We start from the raw sequence: 12500 nt of genomic DNA, 5'->3' as shown, positions 1-12500 counted from the left end.
AGAACAACTTCTGAGCATTTTCTACTTTCATTTTCCTCAGTTTAAGGAACTTAGCGGTTCAGGCCGTTAACATTTGCACTCACAAGTTCCTCTTCGAAGTGTCAGGTTCTGTCGTCATCCAAGAGTACTGTACAGAGTACTTTACAGAGTACTTCTAGAGTACACTACGTCTTGTACCAGTGTACCTCTTCATTAACAGTTGGCGGATCTTCTGCATTTACTCTGTTGGATGATGAACATTCGGGGACATCCAGATCTCACTGCTACTCCACAGAGACGAGACCGGCCTGAAGCAGAAGGTCTTCACCCCGTCACCAGTCTATGTCTGAGTCGTTGTCTTTACCTACACAGTGTTTCACTGTGTGAAGTAGTTCCTTGTTGTGCAGATGGATGTGTGTGTGTGTGTGTGTGAACACGTGCTGCTGGGAAATCGTACCGATGTCTGAGGAGCATTTACTGATGTTTGTGAACTGTGAGGAAACAGGAAACGCTCACGTGCACTAAAAGCCCAAAAAATGTTAAATGAGAGAAGGCAGTTATTAATGATCTGAGAACCTCCTTCATTGTCCGTCTGTCCGTCTGTCTGTCCGTCTGTCCTTCTGTCTGTCCTTCTGTCTGTCTGTCTGTCTGTCTGTCCTTCTGTCTGTCTGTCTGTCTGTCCGTCTGTCCCTCTGTCTGTCTGTCCATGGCAAAGATATACGTCCCTCATGCTGCACAGTCACAGAGGTAGAACTGGATAGACTGATGGACATGTTGCTACATGCACACACACACACACACACACACACACACGCACGTCTCAGGAGACAGAACATGAACATCAGCCTCCTGTTTGCACTCACAGCTCACATGTCCATCAAGGTGATGACCTCATGGCCCAAAACAACACACACACACACACACACACACACACACACACACACACACACACACACACGTCAGACTCAACTCGTGTCGTCATTATAGAGCAGACTGACTAAAGGCACCTTCAGACACGAGTCGATGAGTCGAACAGCGTCTGCATGTTATTTCCGCCTTTGTATAAATCACCACTTGTAATTCACTTAGTTCCCCCGTGACTGGATGACCAGTTTCTGTCGGTCCCCCCTCCCCGAGTAGAGGTCATACCTCCCCCCCTCGCGTCTTACCTCAGCGCCGCCGAGCCGCAGCCGGGCTGCAGAGAGCGCGGCCAGCAGCAGGACCGCGGACCTCATGGTGTCCAGCCTGAGGAGCCGCAAGCGACCGGCTGGGCATCGAGCACCTCGGCGTCCGAATCCTACGGACCCCCCCCCCCCCCCCCCCCCCCCGAGCCTCGTCCCGGTGTCGCACCGTACAACAGCCCCCCTCCTCCTGTGAAGTGTGTCACCGTCCTGCACGCGTCTGACTGCGTGCACGCCGCTGTCCCAAGCGCGCTCAGCAGACGTCGAGGGCGCGTAACGCAGCGCGTTCCGTTACGCGCCGGTCCGATCCCGGCAGGTCCGCGGTGAGTCCAAATGTCTCCAAACCTATAATCTATGATTAGAATCACGAATCCACCTGCGGGTCTGCGTCCATGTCCAAACTCCAGGGGGGATCGAATCCCTCCGGCTGGATGGATCAGCAACGCGGCATCTCCATCGGGCCGTGCGTAAAAGCCTGGTTCCGCTTTGGAGCGGCGCGCTCTGCGTAACGCGCTCTCTCACTCCGCATCGACGGCAAGTGGCCGCTTTTATCTAAGCGTGCCTCTCTCCTATAGCTCCTCCCTGCGCGTCTCTGCCCCTGCGGGCCCCCCCATGCCCCCCATGCCCCCCCCCCACGTGTCTCCGTCCTCCTGCTCCGGATCGGCTCGTTCTCGCCTCTCGCGCGTCTCCTCTCTGGTTGCGTCTCGAGCAGTGAGACGCTTCTTTCCCAGCACAGCAGCGGAGCCTCCCTCCACAAGTTTCAAGCTTCAAGTCACACAGAGAAGAGCCGAAACGTACCGGAAACGGGGTGGCTTTCTCTTCAAAATAAAACATAATTGCATGAAAATGTCATGAATCTCTCCCAGCAGAGCAAACACAACTAAATGTTTGGTAATTAAGTCAACAGCAGATTCACATTATTTAAAAGATATTACAAAATAACATCTGATTGCATCCCAAAGATATGCTATTTTAAACAAACTAAAACTAAAATCAACCCTAAGAATTATCCTTCAACGTGATAACTGAAGCGGCCTCTGAAGGAATATGTTGGAAATATCGTAGCTGTGAACTCTGAATCATCTCTTTCTGTCAGGAGGGAGATTTGACCCAACACACAGAGATCACACAGGGCTGATAATCTGTAGGAGGGGTTTCAATGGAAGGGGACAGCCGGGCGAGGAGCCGGAGGGACGGAGGCACGGCAGGCCAGAGCGGGGACAGCAGAATCTGGGTTAGACACAAGAACCGTATGAATACTCAAAGTCTTGGGGAGCCAGGATACGAAGTCGAGTTACCACGCAGGGGGCCGCTGGAGAAGCAGACAGCCCGGGTTTAAATACTGGAGGGGTGAATCGTGGAATGGAGATCAGCTGTGTGGGGACGGTCCAGGATGACCGGCCACGCCTGTGGTAGGTGGAGACAAACAGCACAGACAGACACACAAAAGGACGGTACGAACACACAGGACGGGGAGGGACCAGCAGCTGACCCGCAGCACCTTCCACCTCAGATAGGATTCTCTTTAGTTTAGGACATTTTATTGTGACAGGTCCGTACAGGAAGTGCTGCTAGTGCTTTGCTGACTTGATTCGGGTCCTCGTGTCTCAGAGCTCTTGTTCCCCTCTGAAGGCCGAGCTCACCACCTTCCTTATTTGGAGCAAGGAGACTTTAGCACCCATGGGTGCCCTCAGAGGAAGCCCTCCCTCATGTCTGAATGCGCCGGAGGACATTGAGCTCATGTGAAATGTCTCAGGGAGATAACAGGTCTCTGATCAGGATTCATGTGTTCACGTCTGACTCCACCTTTAGGACACGTGACGTCGTCGTAAATGCATCACACATCAGATCCAAATCAACTGGATCCTCATCTGAAGAGCTTCTGGTTCTGGTTCTCCCCGTCCCCCGTAAAATAGTCAATTACGTCATCACTAATTTCTTTAAAGGGCCGGGGGGGGGGGGGGGGGGGGGACAGGATGGAGCTCTTCCTCTCACTAATGACTGCGCTGTGAGTGTGTGTTAGACCACCGGAAAGGGTATCGGGTTCACTGAGGGTCCCCTCTTCATCAGAAGATCCTCCTGAGGTTTAGCGCTTCAAACCCCCCCCCCCCCCCCCTCCACGCCGCTTCCCTGTGGGACCGTAAGGTGGATTCATGCTGTCACAGCTCGTGCTCTTTGACCTCGCGTTTTCATCCAATCACACGTTCAGACATTGATCCTCAGGTGCTGCAGCTCTTTTCCGACGTTTCTTTCTAGACGTCTCCTGTGACTAAGATGGTCTCTTTTTCCTCACAGCACAACACACAGCGTTTCATAGGAGAAGCACTGTGCGCTGAGAGCAGATGTCAATGTTGCTATGACAACAATGTGTTGACAACTTCATCGTCATGGAGCTTCAGAGCGGTTCATACTGAGACTGTCTGATTGTGTCCTCTACTTCCCCTTTTAGACCTGGACGTGTGTGTGTGTGTGTGTGTGTGTGTGTGTGTGTGTGTGTGTGTGTATGTGTGAGTGTTAATTAACTTCCTGTCCGGTATCATGATCTAATTAATGGAGTGACGTTCTGTCCTCCCCCAGCAGGCCTCAGTGCTCCCAGCTGGGTTCAAGCTCCGGTCTCCAGTCTGTACATGAGGTCAGATCCAGCGGCAGCAGCGGACCGCTTCAGATCCAGCGTCAGCAGCGGACCGGTTCTGATCCAGCGGCAGCAGCGTACCGCTTCTGATCCAGCGGCAGCAGCGGACCGGTTCTAATCCAGCGGCAGCAGCGGACCGGTTCAGATCCAACGTCAGCAGCGTACCGGTTCTGATCCAGCGTCAGCAGCGGACCGGTTCAGATCCAGCGGCAGCAGCGTACCGGTTCTGATCCAGCGTCAGCAGCGGACCGGTTCAGATCCAGCGGCAGCAGCGTACCGGTTCTGATCCAGCGTCAGCAGCGTACCGGTTCAGATCCAGCGGCAGCAGTGGACCGGTTCTGATCCAGCGGCAGCAGCGGACTAGCAGCCGCGATTACAATGAGCTCTACATTTTTCAAATGAAAACTAATTGAATCATTGCTTGGAGGCCATCTGACCTTGGTACTGACCCGGCGGTGTCTGAGAGGCCGGGGGCCTTCACAGTGAAAGGGCAACTGCAGAGACGAGCTGAGTCTGGAGATTTAGATGATGTCATCGCCGCATCAGAAAAGGAATAAGGTGATTTATTCACATAAACCCCAATTATTACACATGCGTCCATAAGTAATGTTTCCACCAATTAACATTATGTAAAAAGAAAGAAAATGACAATTGAGGTTGAAATCAACAACTTCCAAAGAGGCGTGCGATGCTTTAGTTCTCCCAACATCGGCTGGACCGAGGAGCCCCTAACGTGAGCAGCTCAGCTGGTTCCTCTCCATACGTGAGGACTGGTTCCTCTCCATACGTGAGGGCTGGTTCCTCTCCTTCTACGTGAGGGCTGGTTCCTCTCCATACATGAGGGCTGCTTCCTCTCCTTCTACGTGAGGGCTGGTTCCTCTCCTTCTACCTGAGGGCTGGTTCCTCTCCATACGTGAGGGCTGGTTCCTCTCCTTCTACGTGAGGGCTGGTTCCTCTCCTTCTACGTGAGGGCTGGTTCCTCTCCTTCTACCTGAGGGCTGGTTCCTCTCCTTATGTGAGGGCTGGTTCCTCTCCTTATGTGAGGGCTGGTTCCTATCCATACGTGAGGACTGGTTCCTCTCCATACGTGAGGGCTGGTTCCTCTCCGTCTACCTGAGGGCTGGTTCCTCTCCATACGTGAGTGCTGGTTCCTCTCCTTCTACCTGAGGGCTGGTTCCTCTCCGTCTACGTGAGGGCTGGTTCCTCTCCATACGTCAGGGCTGGTTCCTCTCCTTCTACGTGAGGGCTGGTTCCTCTCCGTCTACGTGAGGGCTGGTTCCTCTCCGTCTACGTGAGGGCTGGTTCCTCTCCTTCTACGTGAGGGCTGGTTCCTCTCCTTCTACGTGAGGGCTGGTTCCTCTCCTTCTACGTGAGGGCTGGTTCCTCTCCTTCTACCTGAGGGCTGGTTCCTCTCCTTATGTGAGGGCTGGTTCCTATCCATACGTGAGGACTGGTTCCTCTCCATAAGTGAGGGCTGGTTCCTCTCCGTCTACCTGAGGGCTGGTTCCTCTCCTTCTACCTGAGGGCTGGTTCCTCTCCGTCTACCTGAGGGCTGGTTCCCCTCCTTCTACGTGAGGGCTGGTTCCTCTCCGTCTACGTGAGGGCTGGTTCCTCTCCATACGTGAGTGCTGGTTCCTCTCCTTCTACGTGAGGGCTGGTTCCTCTCCGTCTACGTGAGGGCTGGTTCCTCTCCTTCTACCTGAGGGCTGGTTCCTCTCCTTATGTGAGGGCTGGTTCCTCTCCTTATGTGAGGGCTGGTTCCTATCCATACGTGAGGACTGGTTCCTCTCCATACGTGAGGGCTGGTTCCTCTCCGTCTACCTGAGGGCTGGTTCCTCTCCATACGTGAGTGCTGGTTCCTCTCCTTCTACCTGAGGGCTGGTTCTTCTCCGTCTACGTGAGGGCTGGTTCCTCTCCATACGTCAGGGCTGGTTCCTCTCCTTCTACGTGAGGGCTGGTTCCTCTCCGTCTACGTGAGGGCTGGTTCCTCTCCGTCTACGTGAGGGCTGGTTCCTCTCCTTCTACGTGAGGGCTGGTTCCTCTCCTTCTACGTGAGGGCTGGTTCCTCTCCTTCTACCTGAGGGCTGGTTCCTCTCCTTATGTGAGGGCTGGTTCCTATCCATACGTGAGGACTGGTTCCTCTCCATAAGTGAGGGCTGGTTCCTCTCCGTCTACCTGAGGGCTGGTTCCTCTCCTTCTACCTGAGGGCTGGTTCCTCTCCGTCTACCTGAGGGCTGGTTCCCCTCCTTCTACGTGAGGGCTGGTTCCTCTCCGTCTACGTGAGGGCTGGTTCCTCTCCATACGTGAGTGCTGGTTCCTCTCCTTCTACGTGAGGGCTGGTTCCTCTCCGTCTACGTGAGGGCTGGTTCCTCTCCTTCTACCTGAGGGCTGGTTCCTCTCCGTCTACGTGAGGGCTGGTTCCTCTCCTTCTACCTGAGGGCTGGTTCCTCTCCGTCTACGTGAGGGCTGGTTCCTCTCCTTCTACCTGAGGGCTGGTTCCTCTCCGTCTACGTGAGGGCTGTTTCCTCTCCTTCTACCTGAGGGCTGGTTCCTCTCCATACGTGAGGACTTGTTCCACGTTTTTCCAGATTTGTTTGAGGTTTTAGAACCTATTTTTGTCTGTCACTGCGACCTCCCCTCCTCCCCACTTTGATCTGAGTGGTGGTTGGTGGGATTTCCCCTTAAATCTCAGGATGAGTCCCCCCCACCTTTTTCTACCCCGTTCTCCTGTGATCGTCTCTGGTCTTCATCAAGCATTGGTCTTCACCCCCCCTCTCTTTGTCTGTTTGGGATCTTTCATGTTCTTGTGTGTGATGTTCTTTCTTTATGGAGCAACAGAAGCCGTTCAGGCAGTATTCTGATGTTCTGACAGGGCAGCGCAGTGAAGCTTGAGGGAGGGGGGAGTCCAGCTGACAGGTCCCAGGTGAAGAGCCCAACCGCACATCTGGAAACTGCTGCAGTGAAGCTTCTCTCCCCTTCGTCCTCTACACGGATAGTTTAACACAACGAGCTCATTATGCAACAAAGAAGAAGAAGAAAACACACACAAGCTGCTGTGAAAAAAGAACACACGGGGGAGTAATAGCAGAACCCCCCCCAACACACACACACACACACACACACACACACACACACACAAACGCACACAAACGCACACAAAACTTCCCCACAAGTTGACATCTGGGGACGATCTGTCTCATCTGACGAGCTTCATCATCTACGCACACTGGGAGAAGTTTCTGGATCTGAGAAAGATCCTTATGGGTCAGAACTGTGGGCAGGTGAGGTGAGGTGAGGGGGGGTGAGGTGAGGTGAGGTGAGGTGAGGTGAGGTGAGGTGAGAGGGGGTAATAATAAAATAATAAGATATAATAAGAAGAGGGTCGGATGAAGCAAAGAGAGAAAGAACAACACTGGGGGGGAACCACTGCGAGGTCAAACTATTTCTGGAATGCACCTTTGGTTAAAGTCTAACCAGGACAACACACACACACACTATAACACACAGTACACAATAGGGGGCGTTGGGTTTCTACTCCGGGGACAGGTGGGGTCCATGTCACGGGGAACAACGGGGGCAGGAGGAGTCGGGCTGAAATGGTTGTCTCAAACGGCGATGTGGACATGGGAGGGGAGGAGGAGGGGCTTAAGGTCCCCCACCTGGGGGGCGGGACGAGGAGCATCGGGGTCTGAGTCCTTTGGACTCCTCAGGTGGGACGCTCACCGGTAGGTACGGGGTGGGGAGGCTAAACACTGTCTCCGTCTGTCTCTGTCTGTCTCTTGTCCCACTGAAGGATTCATGGTGAGGAGCAGCTAACAGCAGGAAGCTGAGGATCGGGTTCCATTCATCTCTTTGCCTTTCAAGATGCTCTACACACACACACACACACACACACACACACACACACAACCCCCCTCTAGAGGCTCTGTAATGTTCCGCCGTGCAGGTGTGTGTTAATCTCCTAAATCCATGAAACCAGCAATCCGGATCTTCATACCACCTGAGATCAGTGGAGCAGCCGACAGGTACACACACATAATACATTAAGTGGTACATTAAGTACATATATATATATGTTCTGTAACATACGGGGGCTTTAAAGCCGATACTGAGGGAGTTTAGTCCATGTTGTAACAACCTGAAGCTTCTTTAATATCATATTATACCCTTAGACAGGTTTTGTCCGATTGCTTAGGCACAAAAATGTCAAATAACACAGTTAGTGAAACGTGAGACTCACAACTATGAGCACATTCTCTGCCTCACACTATTTGCAAATCACTAAACACACTTTTCTACATTAGACGTTTTAGATTATGTCACTTTACTGCCTTGAAAAATGCCACATGTGACGACATTGATGAAACACGGGCGTCACGTGTGCAGCACACATACAACCAGCTGTAAACACTGTAAAGAGGCAGCAGATCAAACATGGAAGGTAATGTTGCAGGAAGAGGGAGAGTGAGGATGAGGAGGGATGCAGCTTGGCGAAGAAATGAGGCCTTGGAATTATTTTTTTCTCTATTTCATTTGCTGTATGTTTTCTTTTGTGTCCACAAATGTATTTGCTGTGTTTACAGGATTCAATTTCAAATCTGTTCTTATTTTCTCTACAAAATGGAACCTTTACATAGTGTACGTGGACTTCCATCCATGTGCAAACCTCTTGTCCTGCACGCAGAAAGTCACGGGGGGCTGGAGTCCGTCCCAGCCATCTTCAGGCCATAGACGGGTTCATCCTGGACTGGTCACCAGCCGATCACCCTGATCCCCAGAGCAGGTCTGTGGACTGTGGGAAGAAGCCGGAGAACCCGGAGAGAACCACGCAGACACGGGGAGAACATGCAGACCACACAGAAAGGCCTCTGGGCGGAGTGGAACCAGGACCTTCTTGCTGTGAGGCGACAACCCGCCACCGTGCCGCCCGACATGCACACAATGTGGAGGAATACAATATATATTGTCACTGTGTGCAGTACTGGTGTTGTGTTTGGTCGACATGAAAGATTTGAGGTGTTCGGCTACTTGTGTGTCTAGTTGTGTGAATCGTGTGTTGGGTTTTGACAATTTGAGCCCTGTTCTCAAAATTGTGCCTGAGCAATTGGAAAAAACTGTAATATAATAGTTACACTTAGATTGAGGAGGAAGAGGAGGAGAAGAAGGTGGTGGAGGAGGAAGAGGAGGAGGAGGAGGAGGAAGAGGAGGAGAAGAAGGTGGTGGAGGAGGAAGAGGAGGAGGAGGTGGTGGAGGAGGAAGAGGAGGAGGAGGAAGAGGAGAAGAAGGTGGTGGAGGAGGAAGAGGAGGAGGAGGAAGAGGAGGAGAAGAAGGTGGTGGAGGAGGAAGAGGAGGAGGAGGAAGAGGAGGAGAAGAAGGTGGTGGAGGAGGAAGAAGAGGAGGAAGAGGAGGAGAAGAAGGTGGTGGAGGAGGAAGAGGAGGAGGAGGTAGAGGAGAAGAAGGTGATGGAGGAGGAAGAGGAGGAGGAAGAGGAGAAGAAGAAGGTGGTGGAGGAGGAAGAAGAGGAGGAAGAGGAGGAGAAGAAGGTGGTGGAGGAGGAAGAAGAGGAGGAAGAGGAGGAGAAGAAGGTGGTGGAGGAGGAAGAGGAGGAGGAGGTAGAGGAGGAGAAGAAGGTGATGGAGGAGGAAGAGGAGGAGGAAAAGGAGAAGAAGAAGGTGGTGGAGGAGGAAGCGGAGGAGGTCTGGTTCATGTGTTAATTCCATTCGTTGGATTGTTGTGGTTGAAGTTAGGAAACAAGGAACGAGAGAGAGGAGGAGAGCGAGGAGGGAAGGGATCTAGGATGAAATGATGGAGAAGGAGACGGCCTGAAGCAGGAAAGGAGGTGAGAAGATGAAGGAAGGTACAAGGGAGAATAAGAACAATGGCGGAGGACTACAAGCAAAGGGAAGGAAATAAGGTGGCGACAGGGGAATGAAGCTGAAGGTGAGACCTCACTAGGGAAGATGGGAAGGAAGGATAGAAGGGGGAGAAGTGAAGGAGACAAGGGAAAGGAAAGAGGGGAGAAAAGAGCCTCAGCTCCGCCCCTTCAGCGCTCGCTGTGTTAACGTGTGTGTTGTGTGACGCAGTGTGTGGTTTTGTCGTCTGCTTGTCATAACACACACACTGAGGTTACACAATCACCAGGATAATCTCCTCTGGCTGCTGTTCACACTAGAAGATGAACACACACATGTTTCTGCTCCTCTAATCCGCGACCTTCACAAGACGCCGTCCATCCCATAGTCCTCTGCCGTGGTCACCAGCACGGAGGAACCTTCAGTGACCTCCGTGCTAAGACTTCACACTGTATGCGAGTAAACTCCTCTGGACCTGGACAACAGCGGTCCAGAACCACCGGGCCCTGGACCGGTACCGGGCTGGCAACAAAGCGCAGAATACAAGCATCTTTCTTTGAGAGGTGTAAAAGGCCCTGAGGAGACAGAGAAGAAGACAACTTCAAAGAAAAGACACTTCATTTAACAGGAAGTACTTCAAATACAGGTTAATCAGGTCGGGTGATTCTCATGAGTTATATGGACGCATGTTTTCATGCCGATCGTACGTGTTTATCCTCCACACCTTGAAGACACCTGAAAGTGAAGTCACAGCTTCACGTCTTAAAGCTGCATTCTGTGTAGTGACCAGCAGGGGGCGACTCCTCTGCTCCCATAGACGTCTATGAGGAAATGACTGTACTTCTCTGTAGTGACCAGCAGGGGGCGACTCCTCTGCTCCCATAGACGTCTATGAGGAAATGACTCTACTTCTCTGTAGTGACCAGCAGGGGGCGACTCCTCTGCTCCCATAGACGTCTATGAGGAAATGACTCTACTTCTCTGTAGTGACCAGCAGGGGGCGACTCCTCTGCTCCCATAGACGTCTATGAGGAAATGACTCTACTTCTCTGTAGTGACCAGCAGGGGGCGACTCCTCTGCTCCCATAGACGTCTATGAGGAAATGACTCTACTTCTCTGTAGTGACCAGCAGGGGGCGACTCCTCTGCTCCCATAGACGTCTATGAGGAAATGACTCTACTTCTCTGTAGTGACCAGCAGGGGGCGACTCCTCTGTTCCCATAGACGTCTATGAAGAAATTACTCTACTTCTCTGTAGTGACCAGCAGGGGGCGACTCCTCTGCTCCCATAGACGTCTATGAGGAAATGACTCTACTTCTCTGTAGTGACCAGCAGGGGGCGACTCCTCTGCTCCCATAGACGTCTATGAGGAAATGACTCTACTTCTCTGTAGTGACCAGCAGGGGGCGACTCCTCTGCTCCCATAGATGTCTATGTGTGATCCCGGGAGCATTACAGTTTTTTACGGTTGACACATTTCTCAATACTTAGATCACTTTTTCAAAACTCTTCACATGTGAAAAAATCACTTTGGTGCCTTGCTGTCAGTTTACATTGTAGTAAAGTAAAAAATTTGATTAAACCCTATAACCCGTAAATAAAAAAGTTTAGTTTAATTGAGCAAAGTATTTTTTTTTTATTCATTAGAATGAAAAAAATCACATTAAATGAACAGCAGCTTTGTTTCGCTTTTTTCAGTGCACAGTGAGCACAACAGAAGCACATGTAATCACATGTAAACCGAGGATCGGTTATCGTTGCTTTGGCACCAAACGCATTCAATCACTACATCTTTCAATTTACATCATTTCAACAACCGCCGAAACTCTGTGTACCTGCAGGCCAGTTTGCACACACGTACATACTGTTTTAAACCGTTAAACTTCTGTTCAAAACAATAAGATAATACAACGCTGAACGTCTCCTTGCGTTCCTCCGTGATCTCTATGGAAGGGTTGTGCCGGGTGAGGAAAGGGACGCAGAGAGAAGACTTCAGCCAACACTTATAGTCGTATGGGACAATGTGGCGTTTCACCGTCCCAGAATGGTGTCCACCTTACTCTCCATCCCTCAACCCCATAGAGGGATTCTTTCCCTCATGAAGGTGGACGGTTCATGGCCACCGCCCACATGATCAAATGTCCCTCCTGGACGCAATGGACATGTCAGCAGGAGACGGCCAGGGATGGATCAGGGATGGATCAGGGATGGATCAGGGATGGATCAGGGATGCCAGAAAGTTCTGTCCCAGGTGTGTTAACCTGATGACATGAGATGTGATGTGGATGAGAAGCTGTAGCCGAATAGAGAAGACCGAGTAGATCAGCATCACTACTGTATCAGGACCAGTGGATGGTGTCTTTACAAATTCTTGTGTTTTGGAATTACTCCGTGCAAACAAATAAAAAATGAATAAAGGACATGAAATACATTGAAGCATTCTGCATCATGTCTGATTCATTCCAGTAACATTTATTGACGTGTCCTTGTTTTACACAAGAAAACATTGTATAAGCTTCATGTTGTTAGTGTTTGTCAGGTCGTTGTGTTGTGGGTGACAAAGTGTGTTTGTTGGCTCAACCTGTTCTGATAGAATGAGTTGATTTGAGACACGAATGAAGGGTTTAGGTAGTTTTAGTGCATTTTGAATGTGAAATGAACCGATGAGGCGAGCTGGACGTTGGTGAGGAGAACTGTGTGAAGAGTTTAGAAAAGTGTTGAGAAATGTGTCCTAGCGACTGTAAAAAACTGTAGATAAGAACCATTATAAGTCCAGTGTAAGTGCTGCAGGTAGTTAGTGTGTTAGTGGAGGTAGAGTCTGAAGAGGTGTGTCTTTAGTCTGAAATCACACAAC

At 51.2% G+C, this 12500-nt stretch overlaps 2 protein-coding genes across 2 annotated transcripts in view; both read right to left on the bottom strand.

Moving 5' to 3' along the window:
- pdgfba (platelet-derived growth factor beta polypeptide a) overlaps window positions 1-1855 on the bottom strand; it is an 11003-nt gene extending 9148 nt beyond the window's left edge. The window contains exon 1 of the mRNA XM_078079932.1: window positions 1149-1855. Coding sequence (XP_077936058.1) covers window positions 1149-1214 — 66 coding nt within the window. The 5' untranslated portion in view covers window positions 1215-1855. The remainder of the gene's footprint in view (window positions 1-1148) is intronic.
- A 6110-nt stretch (window positions 1856-7965) lies between these two features.
- Window positions 7966-12500, bottom strand: part of LOC144383118 (uncharacterized) — an 8629-nt gene continuing 4094 nt past the window's right edge. The window contains exon 2 of the mRNA XM_078079931.1: window positions 7966-10219. Within this exon, the coding sequence (XP_077936057.1) occupies window positions 8927-9499 (573 nt within the window). The 5' untranslated portion in view covers window positions 9500-10219 and the 3' untranslated portion in view covers window positions 7966-8926. The remainder of the gene's footprint in view (window positions 10220-12500) is intronic.

Source organism: Gasterosteus aculeatus, chromosome 9 (assembly GCF_964276395.1).
Source record: "Gasterosteus aculeatus chromosome 9, fGasAcu3.hap1.1, whole genome shotgun sequence".
Taxonomy (NCBI): Eukaryota; Metazoa; Chordata; class Actinopteri; order Perciformes; family Gasterosteidae; genus Gasterosteus; species Gasterosteus aculeatus.
This window is presented reverse-complemented; position numbering and strand designations above follow the sequence as displayed.